This window comes from Aspergillus heteromorphus (assembly GCF_003184545.1).
Source record: "Aspergillus heteromorphus CBS 117.55 chromosome Unknown BO70scaffold_20, whole genome shotgun sequence".
Classification (NCBI taxonomy): Eukaryota; Fungi; Ascomycota; class Eurotiomycetes; order Eurotiales; family Aspergillaceae; genus Aspergillus; species Aspergillus heteromorphus.
In genome coordinates this window covers 263,257-289,713 of record NW_020290425.1, presented here as the reverse complement: position 1 = coordinate 289,713, position 26,457 = coordinate 263,257, and the positions used below count along the sequence as shown (strand labels likewise).

General features: G+C 55.4%; 9 protein-coding genes across 9 annotated transcripts; 3 read left to right on the top strand and 6 right to left on the bottom strand.

The window, feature by feature from the left end:
* Window positions 1–23: 23 nt before the first annotated feature.
* Window positions 24–1,414, bottom strand: BO70DRAFT_340089 (PQ-loop repeat-containing protein; the record flags this gene model as incomplete). The annotated part of the gene is made up of 5 exons (XM_025541274.1): window positions 24–354; window positions 421–479; window positions 540–589; window positions 655–1,256; window positions 1,325–1,414. The coding sequence occupies 5 exons, from the start codon at window positions 1,412–1,414 to the stop codon at window positions 211–213; spliced, it is 945 nt and encodes a 314-aa protein (XP_025397605.1). The 3' UTR covers window positions 24–210.
* A 639-nt stretch (window positions 1,415–2,053) lies between these two features.
* BO70DRAFT_363820 (transcriptional repressor TCF25 family protein) lies at window positions 2,054–4,571 on the bottom strand. The gene has a single exon (XM_025543658.1). It carries the CDS (start codon window positions 4,488–4,490, stop codon window positions 2,244–2,246), a length of 2,247 nt encoding a protein of 748 aa, XP_025397604.1. The 5' UTR covers window positions 4,491–4,571; the 3' UTR covers window positions 2,054–2,243.
* A 327-nt stretch (window positions 4,572–4,898) lies between these two features.
* Window positions 4,899–7,099, top strand: ptcF (type 2C protein phosphatase ptcF). The gene is made up of 3 exons (XM_025543657.1): window positions 4,899–5,605; window positions 5,665–6,678; window positions 6,733–7,099. Exons 1-3 carry the CDS (start codon window positions 4,923–4,925, stop codon window positions 6,842–6,844), a joined length of 1,809 nt encoding a protein of 602 aa, XP_025397603.1. The 5' UTR covers window positions 4,899–4,922; the 3' UTR covers window positions 6,845–7,099.
* Window positions 7,100–7,432: 333 nt separating this feature from the next.
* BO70DRAFT_92571 (putative mitochondrial export translocase Oxa2) lies at window positions 7,433–8,690 on the bottom strand. Its single transcript, XM_025548849.1, has one exon. The coding sequence runs from the start codon at window positions 8,613–8,615 to the stop codon at window positions 7,611–7,613; it is 1,005 nt and encodes a 334-aa protein (XP_025397602.1). The 5' UTR covers window positions 8,616–8,690; the 3' UTR covers window positions 7,433–7,610.
* A 260-nt stretch (window positions 8,691–8,950) lies between these two features.
* Window positions 8,951–10,823, top strand: BO70DRAFT_340075 (alpha-1,2-mannosyltransferase ALG11; the record flags this gene model as incomplete). The annotated part of the gene is made up of 3 exons (XM_025541273.1): window positions 8,951–9,374; window positions 9,447–9,582; window positions 9,639–10,823. The coding sequence occupies exons 1-3, from the start codon at window positions 9,034–9,036 to the stop codon at window positions 10,821–10,823; spliced, it is 1,662 nt and encodes a 553-aa protein (XP_025397601.1). The 5' UTR covers window positions 8,951–9,033.
* A 1,182-nt stretch (window positions 10,824–12,005) lies between these two features.
* Window positions 12,006–14,380, bottom strand: crzA (putative C2H2 transcription factor Crz1; the record flags this gene model as incomplete). The annotated part of the gene is made up of 2 exons (XM_025546759.1): window positions 12,006–13,012; window positions 13,093–14,380. 2 exons carry the CDS (start codon window positions 14,378–14,380, stop codon window positions 12,006–12,008), a joined length of 2,295 nt encoding a protein of 764 aa, XP_025397600.1.
* A 2,103-nt stretch (window positions 14,381–16,483) lies between these two features.
* Window positions 16,484–17,746, bottom strand: BO70DRAFT_363813 (arabinogalactan endo-1,4-beta-galactosidase). The gene is made up of 2 exons (XM_025543656.1): window positions 17,306–17,746; window positions 16,484–17,242 (listed from the first exon to the last, which is right to left on the bottom strand). Exons 1-2 carry the CDS (start codon window positions 17,630–17,632, stop codon window positions 16,514–16,516), a joined length of 1,056 nt encoding a protein of 351 aa, XP_025397599.1. The 5' UTR covers window positions 17,633–17,746; the 3' UTR covers window positions 16,484–16,513.
* Window positions 17,747–19,500: 1,754 nt separating this feature from the next.
* On the top strand, window positions 19,501–20,247 carry BO70DRAFT_430722 (uncharacterized protein; the record flags this gene model as incomplete). The annotated part of the gene is made up of 2 exons (XM_025548180.1): window positions 19,501–19,586; window positions 19,678–20,247. The coding sequence occupies 2 exons, from the start codon at window positions 19,501–19,503 to the stop codon at window positions 20,045–20,047; spliced, it is 456 nt and encodes a 151-aa protein (XP_025397598.1). The 3' UTR covers window positions 20,048–20,247.
* An 865-nt stretch (window positions 20,248–21,112) lies between these two features.
* On the bottom strand, window positions 21,113–24,847 carry BO70DRAFT_295545 (putative serine/threonine protein kinase; the record flags this gene model as incomplete). Its single annotated transcript, XM_025539512.1, has 2 exons — window positions 21,113–24,077; window positions 24,159–24,847. 2 exons carry the CDS (start codon window positions 24,845–24,847, stop codon window positions 21,113–21,115), a joined length of 3,654 nt encoding a protein of 1,217 aa, XP_025397597.1.
* Between the last annotated feature and the right edge of the window lie 1,610 nt (window positions 24,848–26,457).

Below are 26,457 nucleotides of genomic sequence, written 5' to 3'. Positions count from 1 at the left end.
AGTAATCGATATCGATCCATATCCGTATCCATATCCACCCAGCAATGCAAGAACTTTTATGATAAAACCGCCCGCCATACAAGTACAATCACCAGCTAAGAGATGACACGCTAAATCACCAGCAATTTTTGAGACCCGCAGTAAGAAGGACGCGTGCGCGCGCGTGCTACAGCAGCAGCAGCAGCAGCAGCCGCCGCCGCCGCCGCCGCCCTACACAGCCGCGGTCGCGTCCCGAGTCGCGTACAGTCGAAACTGCATGAAGATGGTGATGTCCTCGACCATCGTGCCGAGCGAGCCAATCAGCCACGGGACATTGGTCACAATGTAGTTCCTTTCCGTGGAGTGGCAGATGATCTATAGACGTTAGATACCGATTCAGTTACTCAGTCAGTCGGTCAGTCGGTCAGTCGGTCAACTTACACCTGCGCCGTAGGTGAGGTTCCCCAGCAGCGAGAGGATGAAGAACAGGAGGGAGAGGCCTGGCAGAATCATTATCAGTCAGCGTCATCACCGAGGGTTACACACAAGACAACACATACCCTCACACGACTTGTCGCAGTAATTCTTGTAGATCTGCGGAAGACGCGCCCTGTGGAATTCCTCGTCAGCACCACATCGCCCATCTCATCCCATCGTCATATCCAGCCCACTCACCCCAGATAGCAAACAGCACTGATATACCCCAAGACCATGGCCCCGGGCGCCATATCCACGCCGCCATCGACCTCCTCGGGCGCAGGCTTCCACACGCCCGTGCGCCACGCCATCGTCCACCCCGCCATGCCAATGACACAGATCGCCAGTACGCTACTCAAGTTCTTCACCCACGCCTTCCTCCCCACATCATTCTCCTCGACGATCTTCGCCAGCGTATCATCCGCCCCTGCCCCCGCCGTCTGGCCATGGCTATCCGCCCTGCGCGCAGACCCGCGACTGTTCTCGATCGCGTCGCTGAACCGCCTCCCCAGCAGCGGCGTCGTCGGATCGGGGGTATCGAGGGACGAGCGTCGGCGACGATGGCGCGCGGCTGCGGCGGCCGCCGCCCGCGAGTTGCGCACCTTGTAGTACAGACACTGCCCGATGAGCACCCCGTCCGCAATGCAGAAGTACACCGCGATCGCTACGATCACGGGGACCAGCCCCGCCCAGGCGCCGCCGATCAGGTTGGTGATGTCGCCCACGAACCACACGAAGAGGAATAGCAGCGAGATCGCTTCCGCGTTGCCGTTGCGGTAGTTTTCGATTAGTTGCGGGACCTGTGCGGTGGGTGAGTGTGAGCGTGGGTTATGTGGGCTATGTGGGCTATGGGGTTGTGTGGCCGTACCAGGAGGAAGATCCAGCAGGTGAGTGATATCGAGCCTAGGAGACCGGATGCGGCTTCGCGGGGGGTCAGGACGGGCACGGAATCGTGCATCGAGGTATTGGCCTCGGTCCAGAGGGGCATCGTGTTCAGGGGAATCGAGGAGGTGAGGTGCAAAATCTGGAGGTTGAGATTGCTTGGTTGGTTGGTTGGTTGGTTGGATGATGGAGACTGTCTGTCTGGACAGTCTGGAGATAAGGAAGGACCGTCTTATGATGGGCGAAATCCCTTGCCGGCCACACGCATGGGGGCACAAGGAGAGCGCGTGATAAAAGGAGGTCAGCTGGTGGGTCCTGTTGGAGGGAAGAAAATTCAATATGCGAGAGGGAGATGTAGATAGATAGATAGATATCTAGGTCGGAGGCCAGCAGTTGGTTGTAGATAGGCAGTCGTTCGTTGGTCGACGAGACTATCGGGATGACAGAATAAATTGGTTAATGGTTGCGGGTGGAGCCTGAACCCCAAGGAATGTTCTTGACTAAGCTGCCTCATTAACTCATTATTCTGGCAGGCTTATCGCGCGACTCTTTTCCATTTACTATCGGGGTTGCGGCCGCGTTGTGGGCTGCGATGCGCCATCGCCATGTATCTAGGGCTATGCTTGCAGGGTTTACTACGACTAGTACTACTAGTCTTGCATATTTGATGCACCCACCACCGTTGTTTATTCTGGGTATCTGCAATATCTGCAATATCGGGAATACCTCGAGATATGGCATCGATTGTAAAATGGTATTTCGGTTTCCCGTGGCTTTTAGTATCCCCACAGTCTAAACATAAGCTCTATGCAAAAGTACGTCTCGAAATCCCCATCGCCCGATCCTCTTCTAGCTTCATAACTATGCGAGGCTACACGCAGATGGAAACATCACCGGGGTATCTATCACGCAGTGTCCTCCTCCTCGTCATACTGAAGCAGCTGGAGCTCATCCTCCAGCAACGCGACCGCCAAATCCCCCATCGACTCCCGAATCCTTCCCTGCAATAACCTCTCCCGCGCCGACTCCGGCTGGATAGATTCCAAAGCATCCACATACTCCGTCAGCGGCGAATAATCGAGCACCTCTCCCCAGTTTCCGCGATCGACCCCGTACTGCTGGAGAAATGCCTCCAGCGTGTGCATCCCGTCGGCCAGCAGCCACTGCTCGAGGAGAGGTTGTTGGTCGGCGCTCGGGCGCGCCGGCGCCTGGTTGCCCTCGGCGTCGTCCTCTGCGGGAACATCGCCTTCGTTCGCCTCCTCGTCGCCGTCCCGTTGGAATCGAGGGAAGTGGATGGCTCCGTTGTTCAGCTGGTCAAGAAGGTCCCGCAGCCATTGGGGTCGTCCGACGTCCGGTACCTGGGACAGGTAGGATGGGGTGGGGTCGGATTGCTGGCGGAAGGCTTCCGACTCGTACGGCGGAAGGGGGTCTGATGAGGAGATCCGCCCAGAGACAAAGCGTCCCGGAAGATGCGTCGTGACCCGAGGGATATCCGAGAGCACCACGTGGCGCGCAATGTCGAGGGTGATCTCCGGGGGCTCGACGGGCTCTTCTTCGTCAGCAAGCGTGTCGGCAACTTCCACGATCAGGGAGACCGCCTCGGGTGTATTCCAGAGATCTTTGGCCCGAGTAATGTAGAGCTCGGTGAAGAGCTCGTGTGCAGCAGTGGGCGGCATCTTGCCCCAGATCCTCTTAGGCATGGGTTGGATGTCGAGTTCCTGCGCCAGCTTGCAGAACACCCACGGGTAGCGGGACATGGCCCGACGCAACTGCTCGCGGCATTCCTTGGGCTTGTTGAGTCGGAGATAGGCCAGCACGAGCGAGCATTGGATGTTGGGCAGGGCGTCCCATGTCTTGCTCAGCTGCGTCTGCGTGGCCAGGTCGACGAAGTGGGCGTATTCGCGACCCCGCAGGGCCAGGTGATCGATCAGGAGTCGGATGCAGTACGGGTCGTCCTCGCTGAGGCTCAGTAGGAGCTTCGCCCACTCATATGCCGTCCGCCAGGTGCCCTTCATCCCCAGATTGGCAATATACCTCCACCCAACCAGCCAGAGCTCACGGTTCTCATTCTGCACAAAATCCAACCGGGCCTGGCCTTGCTTCAGGAGGTTACCGAACGACGAATGGGCCGAGCGCCCGATGTTAAACAGTGCTCGCTCTAGCAGGTCAGCGGAAACAGCGTGGTCACCCTGGTGCTTGGCTATTTCCGACACTTGGAGCAAAGTGGAGATATGGTATGGGTTGTACTGCAGGAGGTGGATCATCCTTTGAGGGTCCATCGACTCCACGCACATGTCAAACTGCCTCTGTATGTCGGTGTATGTCGCATTATGGAGAATCTTGTAGAGTGTAGCACCGTCCGCAAGTTTCTCAGTGAGCTCCATCCCAAGACCGCCACTAGGCGCCCGGGGCCATTCATCTCTGCCCTGCATGAGGGCATTCCGCCGTAGTGTCACGCCCGCCAGGCTCTGGCCCCTGCTTGCAGGGCTGTACCTCCCTGTCAATGCCTGGCCCAGATCGACCGTCTCCTGAGTTCTGTCCCTCCTGCGGCCCGAGCCAGTGTCTTGGTCGAAGTTCTCCAATACCACGTTGCCGAACAGCTTGCGCATTTCGTTTGTTGCATTGAGGGACCTGGGGTCTATGGCAAGAAGTTCTTCCGGCGTCTTCGGGAACGAAGTATCACGAACATTGCCAGCGCCAGCCGTGGCACCGGAGCGTGCGGCCTGTTTGGGGTCGACGGCCAAGTCCTTCAGCGCTCGGTCAATATCGTCCAGCTTTCCTTTCCCAGGCGCTGCAGTTGGCGGGGTCCCTGACTTTGCCGCCGCTCCCTTCTTCTTTTTGTTGTTTTTCTTCTTCTTCTTTCCCGAGCCTGCTGGCTTTGCGGACACCGAAACATCTTTCTTCGGCTGAGTCACCGGCTCAGGTACCTCGACCTCGTCCTCGACTTCCGACTCGGCTTCGTTTTCAGATCCCTGCTCGTCCTCATCTTCGACCATGTTCAGGAGATCAAAAGCGTTCAGCTTCGGCTTTGACGGCCGAGAGATCGGCTCCTCGTCGCTTGAGTTGTCATTTTCTTGTTCGGCGTGCAGTGATGCCTGCTGCAGCTCTTGCTCGCGCTGCTTTTGCAGCCTGCGGAGCGCGCGGGAGGACATTCAGAAGGGACTGTTGGGTATGTGATCAGTCGCTAATTAGTGGGGAAAGTCCTCGCGGAGACGACCAGGACGGCTTGTCGCAATGAGGGGGGGGGGGGGGGGGGGGGGAAGATATGCAACAAAACGAAGCCGAATAATAATTATGGCAGCGGGCAGTCCGCGGGGATCAGAATGACGACACTGCCGAGACGGGATTAGCGGGGTACCGTAATACGGTCACGTATTGTGCGGTACGGTTACCTTTCGTACGGCATCACATGACGCAATCGGCGGCGGGATCCCCGTTGCCTTCATCGGCCTTTCTGTGTGTTCGTCTTGTCGTCATTGTTGTCGTCGTCGTCGCTGTTCTCCTCCAGATCCCAAAGACGGAGAGTAGTCAGGACATCTTCGACTTCAACTCCGCTTCTTCCCCCCCCCCCCCCCGCCGGCTCAATGCGTCGTGCGGCTATCCAGGCTCTCCGTACTGCCCGTCGCGTGCCAACATGGAGGGTCGCTGGTAGGAAACCGTGCGCCGTGTCCTTCTCCAGCAGTCGTCTCGGCCTTCGTCCCTCCTCCGGCAGACATCCTTCTTACCTCCCCGCTACTCTGCAGTCGTCGATGCATCTCCGGAACTTCTCGCTCGCTGTCATCTCGACCGTCGTCGCCTCGGGTGCCTGGTACGCCTATCAGGGCAACGGCGCTCAGCAGGCATCGGCGGGCCTGAACGCAACCTCCGCCTCACAGCTACGCTCCCTTACTACTACTTCCAGCGCCCATGCGGAAGACCCTGCGGAGACCACCCGCCGTGCTCTGCTCGTGGATAATGATCAGTTCTATACCGCCACCCTTTCCGGAGAGCAGCCCGTGTTCAAGAACACCGACGATTCCGACCGCCGAGTCCTCGAGATGTTGACCCCGGAGCAGGCCACACAGAAGCTCAGGAAGAATGAGGAGTCGTACATGGTGAACCGGGGCAAGGGAGTGGTCCGCTACGATGTTGTCCAGGTCCCCAGCAATTCTCCGATCGAAGATGACCACGCTGAGAAGGTGGTCGAAGTGCCGTCCTCCGTGGCTACGGCCACGGAAGGCGAGTCCAGCAGCGATTGGATGTTCTGGGGAGTGTTCGATGGCCATTCGTGAGTCTCCACTGTTGCCAGCAGTTGTGTCTATCTCTCACTTGCTAACCGTCTCATAGCGGCTGGACGACTTCGGCCAAACTGCGCAACGTCCTCATCTCATACGTCGCTCGGGAACTGAATTCCACCTACAAAGCCGCCGCCGCAGACCCATCCGTGCTGTTGCCCTCGTCCGCCGCCGTGGACGCTGCGATCAAGCAGGGCTTCACTCGTTTGGACAATGACATCGTTTACAGCAGTGTCGACAAGGTGCTCAAGGATAAATCGCGCCGCGCCGCAGCCGAGATGCTTGCGCCTGCCCTTTCCGGTTCCTGCGCTCTCCTTGCTTTCTACGACTCCCAGTCCAAGGACTTGAAGGTTGCTGTTGCTGGTGATTCCAGGGCCGTTCTGGGTCGCCGTGGTCCGAACGGTAAATGGTCGGCAACACAGCTCTCCGAAGATCAAACCGGTGGCACTCCCTCGGAGATGAACCGCCTCCGAGAGGAGCACCCCGGTGAGCCCAATGTTGTGCGGAACGGACGAATCCTCGGCCAGCTGGAACCCAGTCGGTCCTTCGGAGATGCATTCTACAAGTGGAGCAAGGATACGCAGGACAAGATCAAGCGCCAGTTCTTGGGCCGCACCCCTCACCCCTTGTTGAAGACTCCTCCGTACGTGACTGCTGAGCCGGTGATCACCACCACTAAAGTGGAGCCCGCCCGCGGCGACTTCCTGGTCCTCGCGACCGACGGTCTCTGGGAGATGCTGAGCAACGAGGAAGTTGTCGGGCTCGTTGGTCAATGGGTTGAGCAGCAGCAGGCCGGTGCCGGTGGAAGCAACAAGACCTGGCTGAAGAGCTGGTTTGGCTTCGACAGCAAGCAGCTCCCTATAGAAGAATCCAAGGAGACCAGCACTGAAGGCCAGCGCCCTCCTATCCGCCAGCAGCAGTACGATATCTCCGGTGTGGCCAATCGGTTCACCGTCGAGGACAACAATGCGGCCACTCACCTGGTGCGCAATGCCCTGGGAGGAAAGGAGAAGGATATGGTTTGCGCTCTGCTGACTCTTCCGAGTCCCTATTCTCGTAGATACCGGTAAGCCAGCCTTCATCTTTTTCCATTGACCGCAGCCACTAATACCATCTCTAGTGACGATGTGACCGTCGAAGTGATCTTCTTCGGCGAGGGCCCCGACTTGCGCACCATCACCGTCAACGAAGAAGCCAGCGCGTCCGAGGAGAACGCCAAGGCGAAGCTGTGATTCGGACGTCGTTGCATGTTTTACCAATTATCGGCGTAGAAAGACGCTGGAAAGATTTTCATGACATCAGACTGTTCTTTTTCCATCTTATTTTCCAAAATCGTATTATCGGTCCATGTTCGGCTGCATCTATCTTCAGATGGCAGTAAGCTGGCGTTAACTCCTGCAGGCCTGGGATGGTGGTTTGTTGTATGCATTAGCATCCTTTACACTTAGAAAATGTTACGCTGTCTGGTCACCAAGACACTCGGTTGTGATGGGCTGTTTATTTCCATTTCCTTGGAAGGTATGTTACAGGAAGGTAGCTGCGATAAATAAGAGTGGCGGAGCCTCCATCTCTTAGGCGAATGGGTTGAGCTGCCGGTTTTGAAATTCTGGGAGTATGCAGAATCGTCAGATGTCTTATTCATCCCTGCTGGGCCATCATCGATCCTGGTTGGGAGCAGCGCTACAACTCAGCAGCTTTAGCAAAGTGGACCACGGAAGGTTTCTCGCCTCGGCCGTTGACGGACACTGCAGAAGCCCAAGGCTTGTCATGCACTCGTTCCGGGTATCGAGGGGCTCAGCCCCTGTCTTGAAAAGCTAGTGGTTTGCCGTTCACTTGTCCCGAGTTCCTGCCCTTGTGAAGAACTATGTCTCCAAATTCCGAGGTTGTCTTTGGCGACAGCGCACTCTGGCGGTAGGTCCGCTATATCGTCTCAATCACGACCCGTAGTCGTCGTCCAGCCCTGCAAACCCAAGTATCCAATTCATAGCCCCAATAAACTCACGGCTTGAGTTTAGTCTGCTTGGTCGGGGAGCGGTACGACAGGTACTGTCTGACCCAGGGTTTCAACGGCTTGGTCGGGAAAAGAACCCTATCCAGAAACAGAGTCTGCAAGGTTGCCATCGTGGTGCTGGTAGTCCAGTAGATCATCAACGCGGCAGGCATTTCCCACAGGTAGGATGAGACACCGACGTTCAGTGCTAGTATCTGGATAAAGAGCCTTATCCCCCGCGTGAAAAACTTCTTATACATCTCTATCTTCGGCAGGTGAGCCAGATCCTTCAGCGGAGGGACCTTCCACCCGCAACGGATGTTAAGCAAGATAGAACCCGTCAGCACGATGGGCAGGATCCCCGTCGGGTCACCCGCCAGCAGATCCGGGAACCAGAGAGCACCCTCTGTAGCTAGGGACGGCTCGACCATCAGACGTAGGGGGGTCTCTCCGGCCTGGGCTGCAGGCTCCATGCAGGACAGTAGCCAGGGAACCAGACCGCGGTTGTTTCCCGACATCGCGCGAAGGCCCTCCATGACGGAGATCCAGACGGGGATCTGTAGGAAGTTGGCCACTCTCCAGAACCGCGGGATTCCCATGTGACGCGATATGGCTTTCTTCTTCTGGCGCACTAACGTCAGGACCTGCATTCTTTCCCTGGGTTGCAGGGAGACATTGTCGGTGGGTAATTTGCCGGTCTTTTCTTCGTAGACTTTGTTGCGATAGTGCTTGGCCCATGACACCTGCAGCGGTTGCACTTCGTTTTCTCGGTGCGCTTGCATCTTGCTATACAACTGGAAGGGCATGGCCACGGTCATTCGGACGATTACGGCGGTCAATGGGATGGAGAGGGCCCATGGTAGGCCGCTGATAGAGTGGACGCTGTGGATGAAGGTCGATGAGAGCTCCAGGGCCTCGTTCAGGAAGGGCGAGGGCCGTGTTGGGTGGAAGTGCCGCACTTGATGGAAGGTGGCCGGCTTCCGGAAGGTGGGTGACAGTCGGAAAGGCCGCATGTTGACGGGGGGGTAGGGGGGGCAATAATGGGACCGGAGACAATGCCTTTGACGCACCGCGCGCACGAACCGATCAGTCCAGGCAGGCAAACCAGATGATGTCTTCCAACAGAAAACCATCGGAGTTATCGGCCGGGGAAGGGAAAACAGACCGGGTCACGTGGCGCCTGTCATATCCGGGCCGTACCATACATACGGTGTATGTATGGTATGTAAGTTCGGTACATCAGCGGGCGGGACGGGGGCCTCGTAATCGTAATGCCGCTGGCCTCCATCTTTCTCCTCTCTATATTTATTCTCGACCCGCCGCTCGCTTCGTCGCCCTCAAACCTCCACGCTGTCCAATTCCCCCCCTCCTCTTCCGTCGCTCTCCCTTTCTTACACTACCATGTCCACTGCAGTCTCTCGCTAGCCCATCATGATGCTGCTCATTCTGAAGTCGTTCATCACTCTGCTCTCCCTCCTCGCGACCTGCGTGCTGCTCCCCCAGCTGCCCCTGGGTGTTCTCCGCCTGGTGCTCCGCGCAGTGGGATGGGTCGTGCAGAGGAGAAGCCGTTCTCGGCGCGATTATATCGTCTCGCGGGTCCGCGCTGACGAGGAGGAATTCTCGAAACGGGCCAAACCATCCTCCGCAACGACCTCCGGCGACGATGAAGAAGACTGGGAGAAGGTCGATACCTCCAGCTCCACTTCCGGAACAGCTGGCATCAACGGAAATGACGAGTGGGACGGCATCATCGGCTTCTTTCACCCGTTCTGGTAGGCAGCCAGAGCATCTCATCTCATCTCATCTCATCTCACGCACCTTGACTGACGCTCGTCTCTTCACAGCAATGCCGGCGGCGGCGGAGAGCGTGTCCTCTGGGAAGCCGTGAGGGCAACCCAGAAGCGCTGGCCCAAGGCCATCTGCGCCATCTATACCGGTGACCACGAGGTCAACAAAGCAGCCATGCTGGAGAGAGTCCAGGTGCGTCTCTCACTCCCACGGCTCTGGAACTCCCAACCTAACCCCCTCCCTTCCAGAACCGCTTCAACATCCACCTCCATGCCCCCACCGTCGTGCTCCTCTACCTCTCAACCCGCAAATACGTCGTTAGCAGCATGTACCCCTACATGACTCTCCTGGGCCAGTCCCTGGGCTCCCTCATCGTCGCCTACGACGCCTTCAGCCTCCTCGTCCCGGACATCTTCGTCGACACCATGGGCTACGCCTTCACCCTCGCCTTCAGCAAGCTCCTCTTCCCCTCCGTCCCGACGGCCGCCTACGTGCACTACCCGACCATCTCCACCGACATGCTCCAGTCCCTGGACGACCAAACGGGTCTCCAAGGCGTCAACGCCGGCGCCGGCAAGGGCCTGAAGGGCCAGGTCAAGCGGAAATACTGGGTCGCGTTCGCCAAACTGTACGGCTGGGTCGGCGGTCACGTCGACGTCGTCATGTGCAACTCGTCCTGGACCTCCGCGCACATCCGCGCCATCTGGGGTCCCGCCCGCCAGTCCAACACCTACAAGGACCCCACCGTCATCTTCCCGCCCACCGCCGTCTCCGAACTCGAATCCACCATCACCGTCACCCCTGAGACCGAATCCTCCCGCCAGCCCCTCATCCTGTACATCGCCCAGTTCCGCCCGGAAAAGAACCACCCGCTCGTCCTGCGCTCGTTCGCGCGCTTCCTCCAGGAGCGTCGCAAACGTCTCGGCGAGACCCCCAGCCCCGATCAAGAGCCCAAGCTCGTCCTCATCGGCTCTGTCCGCCACGCCAGCCCCGACGAAACCCACATCTACAACCTCCGGCTTCTGGCCCACGAACTCCGTATCCGCGACCACACCACCTTCCTCTGCGACGCCAGCTGGCCCGCCATCCTCGACCACCTCGGCACCGCCTCCATCGGCGTCAACGCCATGTGGAACGAGCACTTCGGCATCTGCGTCGTCGAGTACCAAGCCGCCGGCCTGATCAGTGTCGTCCACGACTCCGGCGGTCCCCGCGAAGACATCGTCATCGACCTCGGCGACGGCGCCACGGGCTTCCGCGCCTCAACCGAGGAGGAATTCGCTGCCTCCTTCGAGGCCGCCCTCGCCCTTCCCGAGGAAGAGAAGGTCGCGATGCGTCTGCGCGCCCGTAAATCCGCTTTGCGCTTCTCCGAGGAGGAGTTCTCCATTAAATGGATCGCCGATATCGAGAAGTTAGTAAGCTTGCGCGCGTAGATTACCTTCGTCTGTTTGTCTGTCCGTCCTCTCTATCTCTCTAGTCTTATCTTCCACTGTCGGTCTGGATGAATGAATGGGTAGTAGATGGCTGGACGCATGGATGATGGATGTAGACCGTTTACTTTTGGCGTTAGTGGATCGTATATTTATGAAATATACGGAATACTCACTCTACTTTTTTTTTTCGGGCTTGTTACAGTATATAAAAACTCCCTTCCATATCTTACATATACTACTCTTTCTACATACATCCTAAGCTAGCTACGTATAGATAGTATATGTATGTATCATACTCCAATGAAGAGGGATGAATACGAGGAAGCATTTCATGCCAGTCTGATCTGGTCCGGTCCGATCTGGTCAGATGTGACCAGTATATGCATACATTATTCAACTGAATGCACCACCCACCCATGCACCCATGCACCCATTCACTATCCCCTCCCAATGAAGAATGCGAGAGACGGGGCCCCAAAGAAGAAAGAAAGAAATTGAAAAAAAAAAAAGAGTATTACAAAACCATATCATATCATACCATACCATACCATACCATACCATACCCATCCTACTGACCATTCCGATCCAGACTAAATAGATAAATAAACAACTGTAAAACATTCAAAGGGATATCCCAACCCAAGCACCCTCTTTCTCGGGTATCTCGCACACGAAAAACAGATGGAGCATCTTCCAGGGGGTATGAAGCCAGAGTTCATCGTAAAGACGTAAGAAAAAAAGAAAAGAAAAAAGAATGAGGGTCTGGGGGTACCAGACCAGCTAGTGGGTAGGGATCAATAGCCATAACCCAGGTAAAGAAGAAGGGGAAAAAAACCACCATAGCCATAAATCAGTGGGTAGAGCAAGAAGAAAGAAGAAGGTATCTGAACGAAAGTGAATCGAATCCGCCGTCATCTGGGCTACCACCGATTTCCCACCTGTAACACAACGCCAAAGCCCTCTCTCTATCTAGAATTGAAATTATCGTGTGAAGAGAAGTCTGCACCCGGGGGTTTGATGCAGATATCTGCCAGGTAAGATGTATCCATCACCCTCTCCACATTGGTGAATGAGGTAACTGTAGGGAATGAAATGGAGAGATAATATGGAGGATGAGAAGAAAAGAAAAGTAGCAACGGAATGGAGGGTCAATAGAGAAAAGAGAGAGACGAAAAGGCGTCATCATCCTCTCCATTCCGTTTCCTGATAACTCGTGTCTCCCGGGTTCATCCCTAACATCTGACCCTGGCCGTTCATATCATAGATATTGCCCTGGCTGCCTGAATAGCCTCCGCTCATACCGGAGACACTACTCATGCCAGACTCATCGTCATCGAAGCCATATTCGCCGCCAGAGCTCGCGTCGAAACTGCTGCGTCCTCCGATATCGCTCGGATCGTCTGCATTGGCCGGTATTTGGTCCCATTGCAAGGTCTGAAGCGCTGGGTATTGGGCCAGCAACGCCGCGGGGAGGATGAAATTGCTTGCGTGCTGGCCATCCATTGCCGGCACCATCAACGGAGGTGGCATGGGCTGTAGATGCTGTTGCTGGTCCATCATGGTGCGCTCGCGTTCCTGGGATTCTTCGTCCAGCAACGGTTTGATACAGATCCGACCAGCTTCAGACCGGAAATGACGACCCAGAGCATCTGCCCGAGCAAATCGCCGGCCACAACCCCATTGCCCGCCCCGGGACAGCTCACCACGGCAGACGAACTTCTTTTCTCCCGAATGCAACCCCTCATGACGCTTTCGATCATGTTGGCGCGCAAAGGCTTTCCCACATACCGTACACACAAACGGCCGTTCGTCCGTGTGAGTGCGCAGATGTGACCGTAGGTTATAGGCCCGGGTGAAACGCTTGGGGCACAGGTGACACTGAAATGTCGCCGGATGCTTTTGGACACGTTTCGAGTCGTTGAGGGTCGCCCCGGGCCGTTGGGGATCTGCGAGGCCAAGGATGTAATTGCGACTATCAATAGAGGACGTGGACAGACGCCGGCCAGATCGCGACGGAGACGGCTCCCGGGAGCTGGGGTTACTCTGAGGCTGTCGTGGCGCGGAGTCGAATGGGGAGAGCGACCGCGGCGATGGAGGGATAAAAGGTTCCAAACTGGTCGAGGTTGAAGAAGACCGGGCGCGAGAAGCCGGGTGGGCATACGGGTCCGACTTACTGCGCATGCGGGAGCCTAATCGAATTATTGTTAGCATCGATTATCTCAGAACACAAAGCTTGCCCAAAGGATAGTACGGAATGGAGGGCGCTTACGCATGGCGACAGGCGGGCTCAGCGAGTCTAGATTGGCAGCAGGCTTGGCTTGAAGGATATTCGGGTTCTTTGACGGGGGTGCAAACTCCACGTTGATGGACGGGGGCGCCATTTGCGACGCCTGGCCAATGTCACCAGGAATATTGTTTCCCTGTGCCATACTCTCGGCGTAGATGTCTGTCGGCGGTGTTGGATACTGCGTATTCACCGCCGGGGGCGAGATGTATGGTACGTTGGGCATCATCTCCGTGCCCTGCTGGGGCATCAACTGCGGCGAGATGTACGGGCTCTGGCCCGGACTGAAGGCTGGCTGTTGATGCTGCTGCTGGTTTTCGGACAGAGTGAAGGATTCAATCCCCAATGCATTGTCGTAGAGGCCAGGATCATTTTGGGGCGCTAAGAGCGGGGAAGGATTGTTATCCACGCCATCGAAGGATTCATGCTGCGACATGTACGGGGACGGGGCCGCAGAGGAGACCTCGGACACCTCAGAGGGGGCCCGTCGATGTCCCTGGAAGGCGGAATTGGCCATGACCGCCTGCCAGTCATGGTGCACATTTCCCGTGAGATATGCGGCAGTGGCAGGATCTAACGAGGTATGACGGGAGTGTTGCGGGGTATAGTATGTCCCCGGGGTTGAGTTCGGCGGCGACATGGGCCCGGGAGAAGAGCGGTGGTAATGATCTTGCGGCGAAATGGGAGACAGCTGGGGAGAAGCCGAAGGATGAGGAGAGGGTATCTGGCTGACGAGGTCGGCTGGGTTGACAGCCTGACAGCCTGGTTGGGACTGGCCGTGGACCTGGGGATCGAGGAGCAGCGGGGAGTCGTAGTCCGGTGCCGCAGTGCTGCTGGGGCTGGGGTTCTGGTAGAGGGAAAAGTCGAAGTCGCCCGGGTTCGAGTTGAGGAGGTTTTGGAAGTTCTCGTCCGACTGCTGTTGCTGCTGCAAGGACAACCCCGTCGATTGGTCCAGCTGAGAGAGGAGGGTAGGATCAAACGATTGTGGCAGCTGAAGGTTGTGCGCGTAGGTCTGGTCGGTCGGGCCCAGCGTCTGCGCGGCGGAGGGTGCGGAGAGATAACTAGCGGGGTTATAGCCGTAGGAGTCGGAGGCGCCAGGGTTGGAGGGGTTGAAGGAAGCGGTGTTGTAAGGAGAAGCACTTGTTGCGACCGAGACGTCCAAGGTCAAGCCCGCGGAGGGGTCATTATAAGGATGGTGGGATGGGCTCACGCTGCGGTTCTTCATGCCAGCGGAAGATTGCCCCGGTTCCCGGAGCGTGTCCTGGGAAGCCATGACGAAGGAATCCCAAAATAGATCCCACGCGACGCAAGGCTGAGAGGGGGGGGGAGATGTGAAAGAAGCAAGGTCAGATCAATCTCACCACCCGGGCTGAATCAGGAGTGGAGAGAGAAAGAGAACGCGGGGGGGGGGGGGGGGTGCAAGTCCGACGCGGCGCAGTGGACGGAGGGGAGGGGGAAGGTGGGCGAAGGAATCGGGCACGAGTTCGGTGGATGACGGCGAGCGAGTGGTCGACCGATTCAGAAACAGCACAAAATTCAAATGGAGACAGGCGGAAGTTGAGCTGTCATTCGTGTGTGCGGACGGGTGGACACGGTCGGTCGGGAGGGAGGGAAGAAGAGGGCGAGAGAGCAAGCAGGGAGGAGAGTTGGAATTCAGCCTCGTGGCGCAAGCATCAGCGGTCGGTCTGGAGGGGACGGTTGCACATTCTCGGGCGCCAGAAGCGCCAGGGAAGAAAGCCGAAGGATGATCCCTGACCGGGGAGGGATGACAAGAAGCGAAGCTAGGGAGACGGAGGGAGGCAGTGCGAGGGAAAAGAAGAGCAGTGAAGAGAGAAGTTGAATGATGATGGGATGGAGAGAGAGAGAGAGAGAGAGAGAGAGAGAGAGTCCAAAAGACGGGGAGAGAGAGTCCGCGAGAGCGCGCCTGGATGCCTGATTCGCCCCGGCACGTGCTGCGAAATCGCCTGATATCGACCAACTCTCTACGGAGGAACTTCCTTACACTCTACAGAGTCATCACGATTTATTTATCTAGTTCCCTTCCCTCGCAGTGAGGACTGGAAATTAAAGGCTGCCTGGACAGGAGGCAATAACGGTCCTGTTTGACAGATCCGAAAGGGACTCAGTCCCAGCATCCGACAAGGCAGACTGCAGGATCCACCAGGGAAATGTGCTATGCTGCCAGGAATGAAAGGGGGGGGGGGAAGAGACCATGCTTGACGTAAGTAAAAACTGTACATACATACATACAAAAGTAGTAAGTCAGTAGCCTCCATGATCCATGATCCATGATCCATGCATGATCCATGAACCCTCACCCATTATTCATCATGATAGGATGATCCCTGGCTGTACTACCACTACAGTACCATGTACCAGCCTGGATGATTGATCTAATCGACGATGGGACGGGATAAAAATAGCCCACCAGATCTGGAGTAAAAATGCTGAAGCCTGTTTCCTACTTTTTAACCTTTACCAGTAACCCTGCAGTAATCACTTACCATGACACCAGGGACCAAAAGAAAGAAAGAAAGAAAGAAAGTACGAAAGTATGATGTTGCGACTTATTGACTGACTGACTGGTCAGCCATGCCCTAATAACCCGCGGGAATAGATCGCCATCCCACACGACAGATACAATTTGGAGTAAACAGATGGATAGATCAATACTTAATTTAAGATGTACTTACAGAGTCGATAGTTAATCAGACTGTAACAAGATCTACATCGCAGTGATAAACAGATCTCGTATTTCCTGAAATTGCGTGACCTGCCTGACTGACTGGCCCCGTCGACGAGTCAGCCTCACGGCACCGGCCCTGCAGTTACCAAGTACGAACTAGTACGGAATAAACATCGCACCTATCCAAAACCCTAAGAACAACAATAACCATGGCAATAGCCATGGCAATAACCATAATAGCAATAATAAGAACTCCAACCACCAATTCCATCCCCTGATTAACCGCCGTGCCAGTCCAGTTACTGCGTGCGAGGGTATCGTCCGTGCACAGCCACCCACCGCTACTGTCGGCCCATGGTTCGTTTATTATTAGTATCGACGCGGCCCGGTAGTTTCTTTCCTGATGGATCTTTGTTTTTCCAATCGGATGAATTGCTTTCCCCTGGCGAGTATCTTCCTGGACAGCTGAAACATGCCACCGCTCTTTTTTTTTTTTTTTTTTTTTTTTTTTTTTCCTACGGGATTTCTGGATTTTGACAGCTGACGCAAAGCACGTACTTGATACTAGGAATGGGACCTGTCATTTTGGAATCCTTCGGAAGTAGATATTTACAACCCATCCTAATCCGTACCACCAACAACTTACTAACCAACTCATAAAAATATTCAAACCTAAGTTATACACAATTGAAAGAAGAAAAAAAAAAAAAAAAAAAGTGTTTAAATGTCGGCAAAGACGGTCACACTCTCCAAGACCTCGTCGTTGCTGGAGTCCACCATGATGACGGACGAACAGCTCGATCCCAGGTCGGCGTTGTCCACCCAGGCGGGCTCCCAGTAGTAGATGCCCTCACCGTCGGTGGTGTCCTCCACCACGGCGGCCAGCTTCTCCATGAATTCCTCCTGGCCGGCGGCCGAGAAGGGGATGGAGCTCAGGTCCGAGGGGAAGGCGTATGCCGGGTCGGGGCAGGAGATGGGCCAGTCGGTCTCCACGACGGCCACGGGCTTGGAGTAGGTCGACTGCAAGTTGGCCAGACTGGTGGTCAGGGCGGACAGGGTGGCGTCCGAGCTGTAGAAGGGGTAGTACGAGACACCGATGATGTCGAAGTCCGTCGAGAGGAACGAGCCCGTGGCCAGGACGGTGTTGTAGAAGTACTCCTGCTCGTCCCAGTCCCAGCCGTTGTCCAGGTGGATCATTATCTTGGGGGTCGTGGTCTGGTCGGAGTCCTTGACACCCCACGCTCCAGAGTGCAGCAGCTTGGCGATGTTGTCGTAGTTGCTGGTCTCACCCAGCGGCCAGAGGAGACCCGCGCGGATCTCGTTGCCAATGGAGACAATCTCGACGTCAAGGTCGTTCTCCGCGAAGGTGTTGCACACGGACAAGGTGTAGTTGTACAGTTGCCAGGTGAGGGTGTCGATGTCCGTGGTCGACCAGCCGGAGGGGGTGGCCTACATCTCGGGGGTTAACTTGGGCTTCCATGGCTCGTTTCGTGGGCAAGGGCGGTGGCTTACCTGGGCACTGGGGGACGCCCACGTATCACTCAGGTGGAGGTCCAGGTAGATGCTCATGCCAGCGGCCTTGACACGCTTGGCCAGCTTCAGGTTGTAGTCCAGGTCGTAGGATCCATCGCTGGGGTTCACCCACACGCGCTGGCGGACGGCGTTGACGCCATTGTTGGCCAGGATGGTCTCCAGAGCCTGAGTCTCGCCATCGAGGTTCTTGTAGCTGATGCCGGATTCTTCCTCAATGAGAAGGGAGGAGATATCGGCTCCGCTGTAGGTGAGGCCGGCGCTGGCGAGCAGCGGCAGGGAAGAGAAGATGAGAGGCAGGAACTTCATGGTGAATGAATCCAAGCACGGCGGAACTGATCAAGGAGAGACTGCTGTGTCGGGAAGAACAAGAGACAAGGACAGGACGTCCATAGGCACGCTTTTATGGACGGGGAGGGGGGGGGGGGATGGGGAATAACGTCGGCGGTTCTCCTTTCAACTTTCAACACGGAGCAGACGAAGGACAATATCGGACGATGTGTATATTAAACACCGCCGGAGGACTCCACGATTTAATCAAAGCAGAACGGCACGAGGGTTTAGGTTCAACTAGACTGCTGTCGCCCGACACCAAGCGTTTCGATTGAGCGGAGCCATTGGTGGAGGAATGATCAGGAATGACACCATCGTCGACGGTCAGTGCAGATCGGCCGGTGGCACGCGTGAGGAAAGTGGATTAAGTGGAAGAGGTGGAAGAGGTGGAAGCTTCTCCCGGAAATGCACAACTCCACCTCTCCCAACCGACGACATGCGCGTGAAGGCGGGGAGGTCCGACGGGCTCCTTTCACCTTCGGAAATATCCAAAGAGTCTTAGAGGAGCTCTCGTGTGGATTTGATCCAGGTGAAGGACTGGTTGGGGACGGCACGGCGGGCCTCGGGCCCTCTGCCTCGTGCCCTGACTCGTGCCCTGACTCGGGCCCCTCTGACTCGTGGGCTGCTCGGCCTGTTTCACCTCGACACGCGAGGTTGGCAAACTAGGGAGATGGCAGGTGAGAGTAACTATTTACGGAGCACTCCGTAGGCTTTTGGCAGTTGACACATCTATCTCTTCATGCGCAGGGCCGGTTGAGATCAACCAAGTATGTTGTCCGGATCGTAGTCACCTGGCAAATAACGCTCGCCTTCACTATGCTCCACAAATATTCGATCTAAGCCAATGAGCCAACACTCCTTGACTACGACGCGTCTACAGTAGGCGTGGAAAGAGGCTGACCTCTGGTGCCAAAGGCGTAGTATGAAAAGGGAGATTCCATGGAGTAGATAAAGATAGTTACCGGAAATACTGATGTTGATTGATGGTGCTTACTAGATGGGAGGCTAGGGGTCCCCCAAGCCCCCCCAACGCTCTTTGGGTCTGGGCAGGTGATGTTGCCTGCCCTATATAGGGGGCCAACTCCCCAGACCCCTATAGAATCTCGGTTCAATGGACTAATAGTACAAAAGAAAGCTCTTGGATAGTCACCCCCTAGCTATGCAACAATATAAGAGCTACTATTTTTGGACATTATGGAGCGTTCTCGCAAGCAGGAAAACTGCATATTGTTGCTAACTGACTGCTACATACATACAAGGAGTGTCGGTGGTGGAGGTGGGGATACTACGTGGTTCTACTAGGGCTGGCTCTTACGTAGCCCGACTCTGCAAGCCGAAAGTCTCTCAAGTCTCGACAGAGCCTTACTGTGATGTGAAGATTCCGCCAGATAGATATCTGAGATCACTGATACTTTGGGAGGGGTCCCCCACTTTCCTTCTAGAAGATTTAAATAATACAGAAGAGAGATATGCTCCTTTGGTTAAGCCCCAGGTCATATGACCGCACCGCTGCACATGCTTGGTTGGGCATTCACTCCCCTATTTTATCTATTTTACCCCCCCCTCTTTCACAGTAATACACCATCCTAACTACCTTTTTGCATGTTGGGCCTGAGGAGTACATTAATCACGATGTGAATACGTATGATGTTCTCAACGCCCCGGGATGCCCACGAGCAGACCGTGGAAGACTCGATCCGAACATCGGTGAGGGGAGGCTAGAGGCCCTCTACGGCGAGCTGGCCAGGATTCTGCTCCAGCTGTCCAGGCTATCATTTCCTCGGATAGGGTCTCTTGGCCAGGTGGATGATTTCACCTGGGAAGTTTTACATCGGCCTCTCGCAATGCCTATGAACGAACTTGTTCGATTGGGTTCGCTACCTCAATCTGCATTGCCGAGTCCTGATACCACATTTGACACAGCATCTTCGTAATTTGAATCTCTGGCGGAGCTGCATATTACACATCTCAGGCACCAGAGAGAAATGATGCCGTTGACTCGGCTGATGACTGTCGGCGAGTCTTTTTCGGAAACTCGCTCGAGACCAGAAGCTCACACAACGATGGCGATCCCTCGACAAAGGCCCCTTCAAGATCTGGTGCGATGATTTTCGACCGGCCAATGTGCTCATGGACGAGGATTTGAAAATCATTGGAGTCGTAGACTGGGAGTTCACATACGCTGCCCCGGTTGAATTCACCTATGCGCCACCATGGTGGCTTCTTATTGAGAAGCCAGAATACTGGCCCGATGGCCTCGAGGACTGGTGTGGGAAGTTTGAGCGCCGACTCCAGACCTTTCTGAAGGCGATGATTGACCACGAAGACGAGGCCATTCGGAAGGGCCGGCTAGAAGACAACGCAGCGGCTTTCAGGTCCAATGCTCGATAGTTGGAAGAGTGGGGACTTTTGGATTGCATATGCTGCAAGGAACAACTTCGCCTTTGATGTTCCAGAAGCTTGAAGAGATGGAAACAAGAGTTTTAGCATGGGATCCAGACGAGTACACCAAATCCCGCATAGAAGTTGCAATGAAGGAGGCGGCGAAGGAGGAAGACGAGGTCGGGAAAGGCGAGAGCAGCAAGGTTGAGGATCAAGCAATCGAAACAAAAGAAGACTGGGCAGTTAATGTATGGATATGGGATCTAGTATGCTGGGGAGATTGTCGGTTTAGTTGCTCACTATGTATAAACTAGACTTGCCATATATAAGACCTCTACTAAATTGTACAGTTGCTTGCAATAGCTTAACACATTTTTGGATGGTGGAACGAGTCTCTGTAGTCTGTAGTATTGTTCTCTCCACCATCATCATCATCATCTCTCTCCACTTGGTCATCAACATCGTGTCAGTCCATGTCAACCCGCAAAGCAAGACACCATACACACTGCTACCAGCTATCACCCCCCCCCCCCAAAAAAGGACACAGAAAAGAAATGGCAGGTGCAGTATATATCCTGGTCCTCTGCCGACGTAACGTCACATACAGGAAATCACAGACCCCAGTCCCAATGCATCAAACAGACCCGATATATATAGACGCAAAGGGGAAGCAATGCCAGCGGGGAAGAAGGGGGGGGGTGGGTACCCAGCGTCATCCGAATGCAAACAGCGAGATGGAGAAGGGGAATTAAACGGAGAAAGGGAGCCCAAATATGAACGTGCCACCCATGCAAATATATGTACAAGCAGTGTATCTGTATCTGAACAGACGCGGAACCCCGGCATAGTTTCCTGTATGCCAGTAAAGGGACGCAACGAGCCAGAAGGAAGCAAGTGGGGAAGCAAAAAAAGAATCCGGTCATAAAATAAATGATATACACGCAAGAATAAGAGGTCAGCGAGAATTGAAACTGTGTGGCCGCTCCAGAAAAGAGTAAATGATAATGAAGACGGCGGAGATGGTGTCGGTGGCGCGGCAAGAAGACACAGACATAGCAAGTGGCTGGGAGGCCATCATGATTTCGACTGCCCAGGACGAATGATTGGCTTCTGAGGGGTCACCTTCTTCTTGCCAATGACAAGGCCCTCATCCTCCGAGTCGTCTTCAGACTCGTTTTCGTCATCGCAATAGTAGCGAGATTCATCATCTTCCGCCGGTCGCGATGAACTGGGCCGCCGGGCTTTGACGGTTTCACCCGTACGGAGGATGGAAGGAACAGACGATTCGCCGTCCTTCTCCTTGTAGCCCCCCTCCCCGGAAAGCGACGATGCCCCGGAAACCACGGATGGAATGCTAGGGTGCGAGGTGCTCTGCGACATGCCGCTGGTATACTCGTCAATAGACGACGAAGAGATGGTGGCAGCTGACGGGGGTGATGTTGTCAGTCCCCCAGCAAGGAGGTCGCCGGCCGAATTGTCATTCAACGAATCCGAGGCCTGCGGGTGAGTCTCGAGCCGTACGCTCAACAAATCACTAGGACACATCTCACTATCTCCACGAAGCCCGTGGTCGCAGTCAATAGCCGACTCGATGTTACTCCTTCTCTTCCGCAGCAAGGCCTCCTTGGTCAGGTGGAATGGCTCCGCAGAATGCCTGCTTGGAAGCTGATGCGATCGGTTACGCCGGTGACGGGATGTTCCAGCGAGGGGGCTATCAGGATGCGTTGATGGTGGCTCCTCGTTCGATAGCAAGTTAGCCTGCTGCATTTGGCCGACCGCAGACGTGACACTCAGAGCCAGGCTGGGCTCGGAGTGTCGGTCACCATCCAGGGACGCGGTCTCTCCAGAGACAGACCGATCGGAGCGTTCCCCTGGCTGAAGGCCTCTCGCGAGCCGGCGGCTCGCGCCGCCAAAGAGACCACCAACATTGGTAGTCCCGGACGTTTCTACCCGGACTGGCGTGCCGGCACGCTGGGGTACAGCGGGCTTTTTGTGGTCGGATGGCTTCACGGTCTTCGCAGATTCAGCAGTGGACAAGGTGGATGTCGTACGTTCCGGGGGGTCAGGGCGTGGGGTCCGTTCCAGCGGGGGAGCAAAATCAGACGAGGCGAAATAACAGGTCTGATCATCCCTGCCCACAGGACTTGCGGTGACACTCTGGGAGAGTGGATGCTCGCCATCCCTAGAGAATCTGAAAGTGCGCGGAAATTCCTCGTCGCCCCTGAGGCTGTGTCGCCGACTATCCCAGAGGTATTTCCCAAAAGCAGTGCTGCTCGCCGTGGATGAGGAATCAACCGACGGGGTGTTGCTAGGAGTCCGCTTGCGAGTGTCCTTCTCTTTCGACCTTCCGGTCAGGTAGTTGGACCATTTAGCGACATTGGATCGCACGCGCTGGATGAACGGCACTTTGCTGACGGCGCTAGTCACTTCCTCCGTAGACACTTCAATCCTCTTGCCCTTGCTCTGATAGCCCGGGTCGGTCTCCTCCACCCAGGCCCTGGGATTGGGCAGGCCATGCAAAACCCAAGGATGATGCTTGATCTCCTTGACAGTGATGCGTTTAACGGGGTCTTTGGTAAGTAGCCGCTTCAATAGATCATATAATTCATCGTCGACATCCTCGTACACTAGCTCATCTTCCATCCGCTTGGGGCTGTCGTCACAGCGGGGCCATTGACTGGCGGTGTCGGGATCGTCCTCCACAGGCTGCAGGCGCTTTCGCGGGATGAAGACTTCCTTCTTTACGATAGTCTGGAACATGCTGTATTCGTCATCCGAAACGAAAGGTAGCCGCCCGAAGATCATGCCGTATAGGGTTACGCCGAGAGACCATACATCGATAGCACCGGTGATCCGAGGGACGGCGCCAAGAATGTCCACGAAGTCTTCGCCTGTATAGCACAGCTCAGGGGCATAGAAAGCCGGGGTCCCAACCGTTTTCGACAGCTCACGTGCATCATCCAGTTCAGTCGCGTCCGTCTCCTCCACCTGCTCCTCTTCCTCGTCTCTGATGGGCCGTCCCAGGTACGATACACCGAAGTCCGATATCTTCACACGATAGCTGCTGGTGACCAGCAGGTTTGCGGGTTTGATGTCACGGTGGATGATGCCTTGATAATGAAGATATTCGAGCCCGAGCAGCGAATCTCTGAAAGCGTTTCGCGCTTCGATAAAGGTCAGGCAAGGCACATAGGACATCTCATCATCATCAGGACACCATTCGGGTTCGGACGGAGCATAGCCGAAGCTGCTCGATGCGGTACTGAAGCGTCTATCGAACGAGTAATCCGCATAGGCACCATACATGCTACCTTCCACTGCGGCCAATGCGGCTTCATGGCCTGACGCATAAGAGTTGCTCGGGGAAGGCTGGGCATCATCGTTGCTTTTCATTGAGCGGCTGGGGATACGGGCAATCGCCGTTCCGGGACTCGCATCCTCATCCTCCTCCTCCTCCTCCTCCTCCGATTCCGCACCATGCTCCAAACTCCAAGCAGGGATCGGGGCTTCTTGAGCATACGCTGCCTGTGCTTGGCGGCGTTCGCGCGCCTTTTCACGTTGGCGGCGGAGGTGTTGAGAAGTCCTGATATACTGCTGACTTTCCTCCAGAAATGAGGGCGTGTCAGGAATGCCAGCCTTTTCACGCTCTAGCCGGCGCTTGTCGACGTGCACAATCTCCCGCAACCCTCTCTTCCGCCAAATGATTTCACCATTTTCGACATATTCGAGAACTATGTAGACCTTCTGGCGGTTCGGATCATCGATGACTTCTAACAGACTAACAACATTGGGGTGTCGGGCCTTCTTGAGGATGGCTACTTCCTTCTTGACCTTGTCCTCGGGGTTCCCCAGTTTGCCCAGGCGACGACGTTTTGAGTACCGCTGAACAATCTTGATCGCGACCTTTTGCCGGGTTGTAACATGGCGGCCCAGTTTGACTTTTCCGTGTTCGCCTCGTCCGAGCTCCTCGAGGATCTCATACTGGTTGATAAGTTTGTTTCCGGTCACAATATCTCGATCCACCTCGGCAGTGTGAGTCCTGTTGCAGTGGAGGTTAGTCACTCTTTGATTGGCCTCTGACAACATGGAAAGATTGGCGAGATATGAAGCAATATCGAACTTACTCTTTGGGGGCTGAAGGTGCGTGGGATGAAGGAATGGACTGCTGATGCGGCCTTCATCGTCCGATCCAAACGGAGTCGAGCGAGAGCTTCTGACAGAAAACAGGCCTGGGCTGGACATAGGAGTGTTGCCCGCTGTGCGCGAAGCACGCGTTGGGGCAAGCCTAGCCGTCTCGATCCGTGATGGGTAAGAGCTGTGGGAGCGTGTGAATGGTGGTTGGTAGGTGGGATGGATCTGAGACTGGAGGACAGCATAGGATTGGTCAGGGTAGACGGGGTATTCTGGGAGATGGGTCTCGGAATGGCCCATATGGGCCATCTTCCGGGAAGCGACGGAGTTCCGTGCAAGCGTACCATGATCGGACCGAGCATCGACGACGGTATCTTCGTTCAGTGCCTGGAGAGAGCTGGAGGAGGTTCTAGTGGAGGGTGACCGAGAGGTACTGGAGGAATGGTATAGGTGGGGAAACGGATGACGAATGGAGGTTTGGCCGTCGGCGAAGTCGCTCGGTAGGGGAAGTTTGGCATTGGGCGGTTTCGTGACAGTCGGCCTGATATCTGTCTCGGGTGACGAACTCTCGCTGGACTTGTCCGAACTGCGCCTACGGACAGTGTCCGACGTGTGGCCATTTCGGGCAATCAAGGTAACGGGTTCCTCCAGGCCAGGAACAGAATGGGGACGATCCATTTTCATGTCTTGGATTCAGCGTATTCTCTCCGGACTGCTACTGTGCATCCTCTCCTTCCCGAGCCTGTTCTAGTTCCGTGTATGCGGGGCCCTTTCCGGCGTCTCTCTTCTTCTGTGACCCCTTCGACTGTCCCAGAAGGTCACTTAATTCAGGGCGAGCTGACGTGAAGCTCTGAGGGTGCGCGCGAGTGGATCGGCATTACTCTCGGAGTTCGACTCGGAAGAGAGCAATAACAGCCATCCAGGTCGACCTTGGGGTAGGAAACCGTGTGCCGGACAACGGTAATGGCGATTCGGAGAGGGACTGTTGAGCGACAGACCTGCTACAGCACCAGGATGCAGCCGATGGTCGATTGATGCGCCCGGAGATAAGGGTGGTGGAAATGGAATGAGAGCCGGAGATGGTCGCAGATCGGTCGGGAAAGAGATCCTCGAGGGTCAGATAGGGTCAGGGTAAGGAGTGTCTAAGTATAGTAACAAGAAGACACAATGGAGTGGATATCCGGTATATAGTGGGTAGAGGGGGTGTGGTCGTCCAGGAAGGAACGGTCGTGAAGGGACAGGCAGGGTAGGTGGTGGTAATTATACTGGGAGGGAGATGAAATTAAAGAGGTTTAAAAAGGAGGGGTAGTTATCGGTAAGTATTGAAGGAGGACGACGAAGAAAAGGTGATGGAAGAAAAGGGGAAAGGGAGAAGAAAAAGAAGAGGAGAGAGGATAGAGATTAGGGTATTGGGTGGACGGTGGTGAAGAAAAAGGGACGGAGGAGATGGGGAAATGGGGAGGGGGGGGGGTGGGAGGAAGGAAGAGGAGGAGTGGGAGTGGGAGAAAACGAACGATGTGGATGGTGGTTCGTAAGTAATAATGGGCGGGAGGAGGGAGGGAGGAGGGACAGGAGAAGGTGGTGGTGGTGGTGGTTCTCGGCGGGCAGAGAGGGTCAAGCAGGCTTTTGTCAGGCGGATTTGGGGGAAAGGGAAGGAGGGGGGAACTGACTGACTGACTGAACGGTACGGAGTGGTAACAGCAATACGCAGTATTCACTCCGTACAGGATTCGGTTGGTCAGCGGTGGTGGTCTCGGTCGCAAGTCGGTCATGGTACTCCGGGGGAAACACAAGAATAGGTACCGTACAGACAGAGATTCTGGATCCAATCGCCAGCCAGTGGGGACACCCAACTACGACTCGGAGTCTTGTTGCAGCTTCCAGGGTCGAGGTGAAATTCCTGAGTGGAGACTAGCTCTAGAGCTGGGTAGCAGTTAGCTGCGGACTAGCATCATCATCATCATCATCATCATCATCATCATCATAATCAAATCCATGGACAATCACCTAGTTTGGACGGAAGATAATCTATAGTCAATGTCATCCCATAAAATCTTATTTTTATTGTGGCCACGAAAATACGAGCAGCCCTAGTAGGTAGTACCCAAATAGTACACAGTACGGAGTACACACAGTACCTAGTAGTAATATGTACGCCGTACCTTGAACAAGCCATCCATCTCGGCCGGCCATCCGGGCTTTTCCTTGGCAATATGGTTGGGGCCCTCCCCTTCCATCATCATCCATGGGCGGTCCCTCTCTATCTCTTCATCCGTTCGTTCATCGGG

What these genes read in the sequence shown, in the direction of transcription:
- BO70DRAFT_363813 (XM_025543656.1), bottom strand. Translation starts at nt 17,632, where the DNA reads ATGAAGTTCCTGCCTCTCATCTTCTCTTCCCTGCCGCTGCTCGCCAGC. An exon ending in GGGCGTCCCCCAGTGCCCAG is followed by an intron (nt 17,243 to 17,305) that starts GTAAGCCACCGC and finishes CCCGAGATGTAG; the next exon opens with GCCACCCCCTCCGGCTGGTC.
- BO70DRAFT_92571 (XM_025548849.1), bottom strand. Translation starts at nt 8,615, where the DNA reads ATGCGGCCTTTCCGACTGTCACCCACCTTCCGGAAGCCGGCCACCTTC.
- ptcF (XM_025543657.1), top strand. Translation starts at nt 4,923, where the DNA reads ATGCGTCGTGCGGCTATCCAGGCTCTCCGTACTGCCCGTCGCGTGCCA. An exon ending in GGAGTGTTCGATGGCCATTC is followed by an intron (nt 5,606 to 5,664) that starts GTGAGTCTCCAC and finishes ACCGTCTCATAG; the next exon opens with CGGCTGGACGACTTCGGCCA. An exon ending in CCCTATTCTCGTAGATACCG is followed by an intron (nt 6,679 to 6,732) that starts GTAAGCCAGCCT and finishes TACCATCTCTAG; the next exon opens with TGACGATGTGACCGTCGAAG.
- BO70DRAFT_363820 (XM_025543658.1), bottom strand. Translation starts at nt 4,490, where the DNA reads ATGTCCTCCCGCGCGCTCCGCAGGCTGCAAAAGCAGCGCGAGCAAGAG.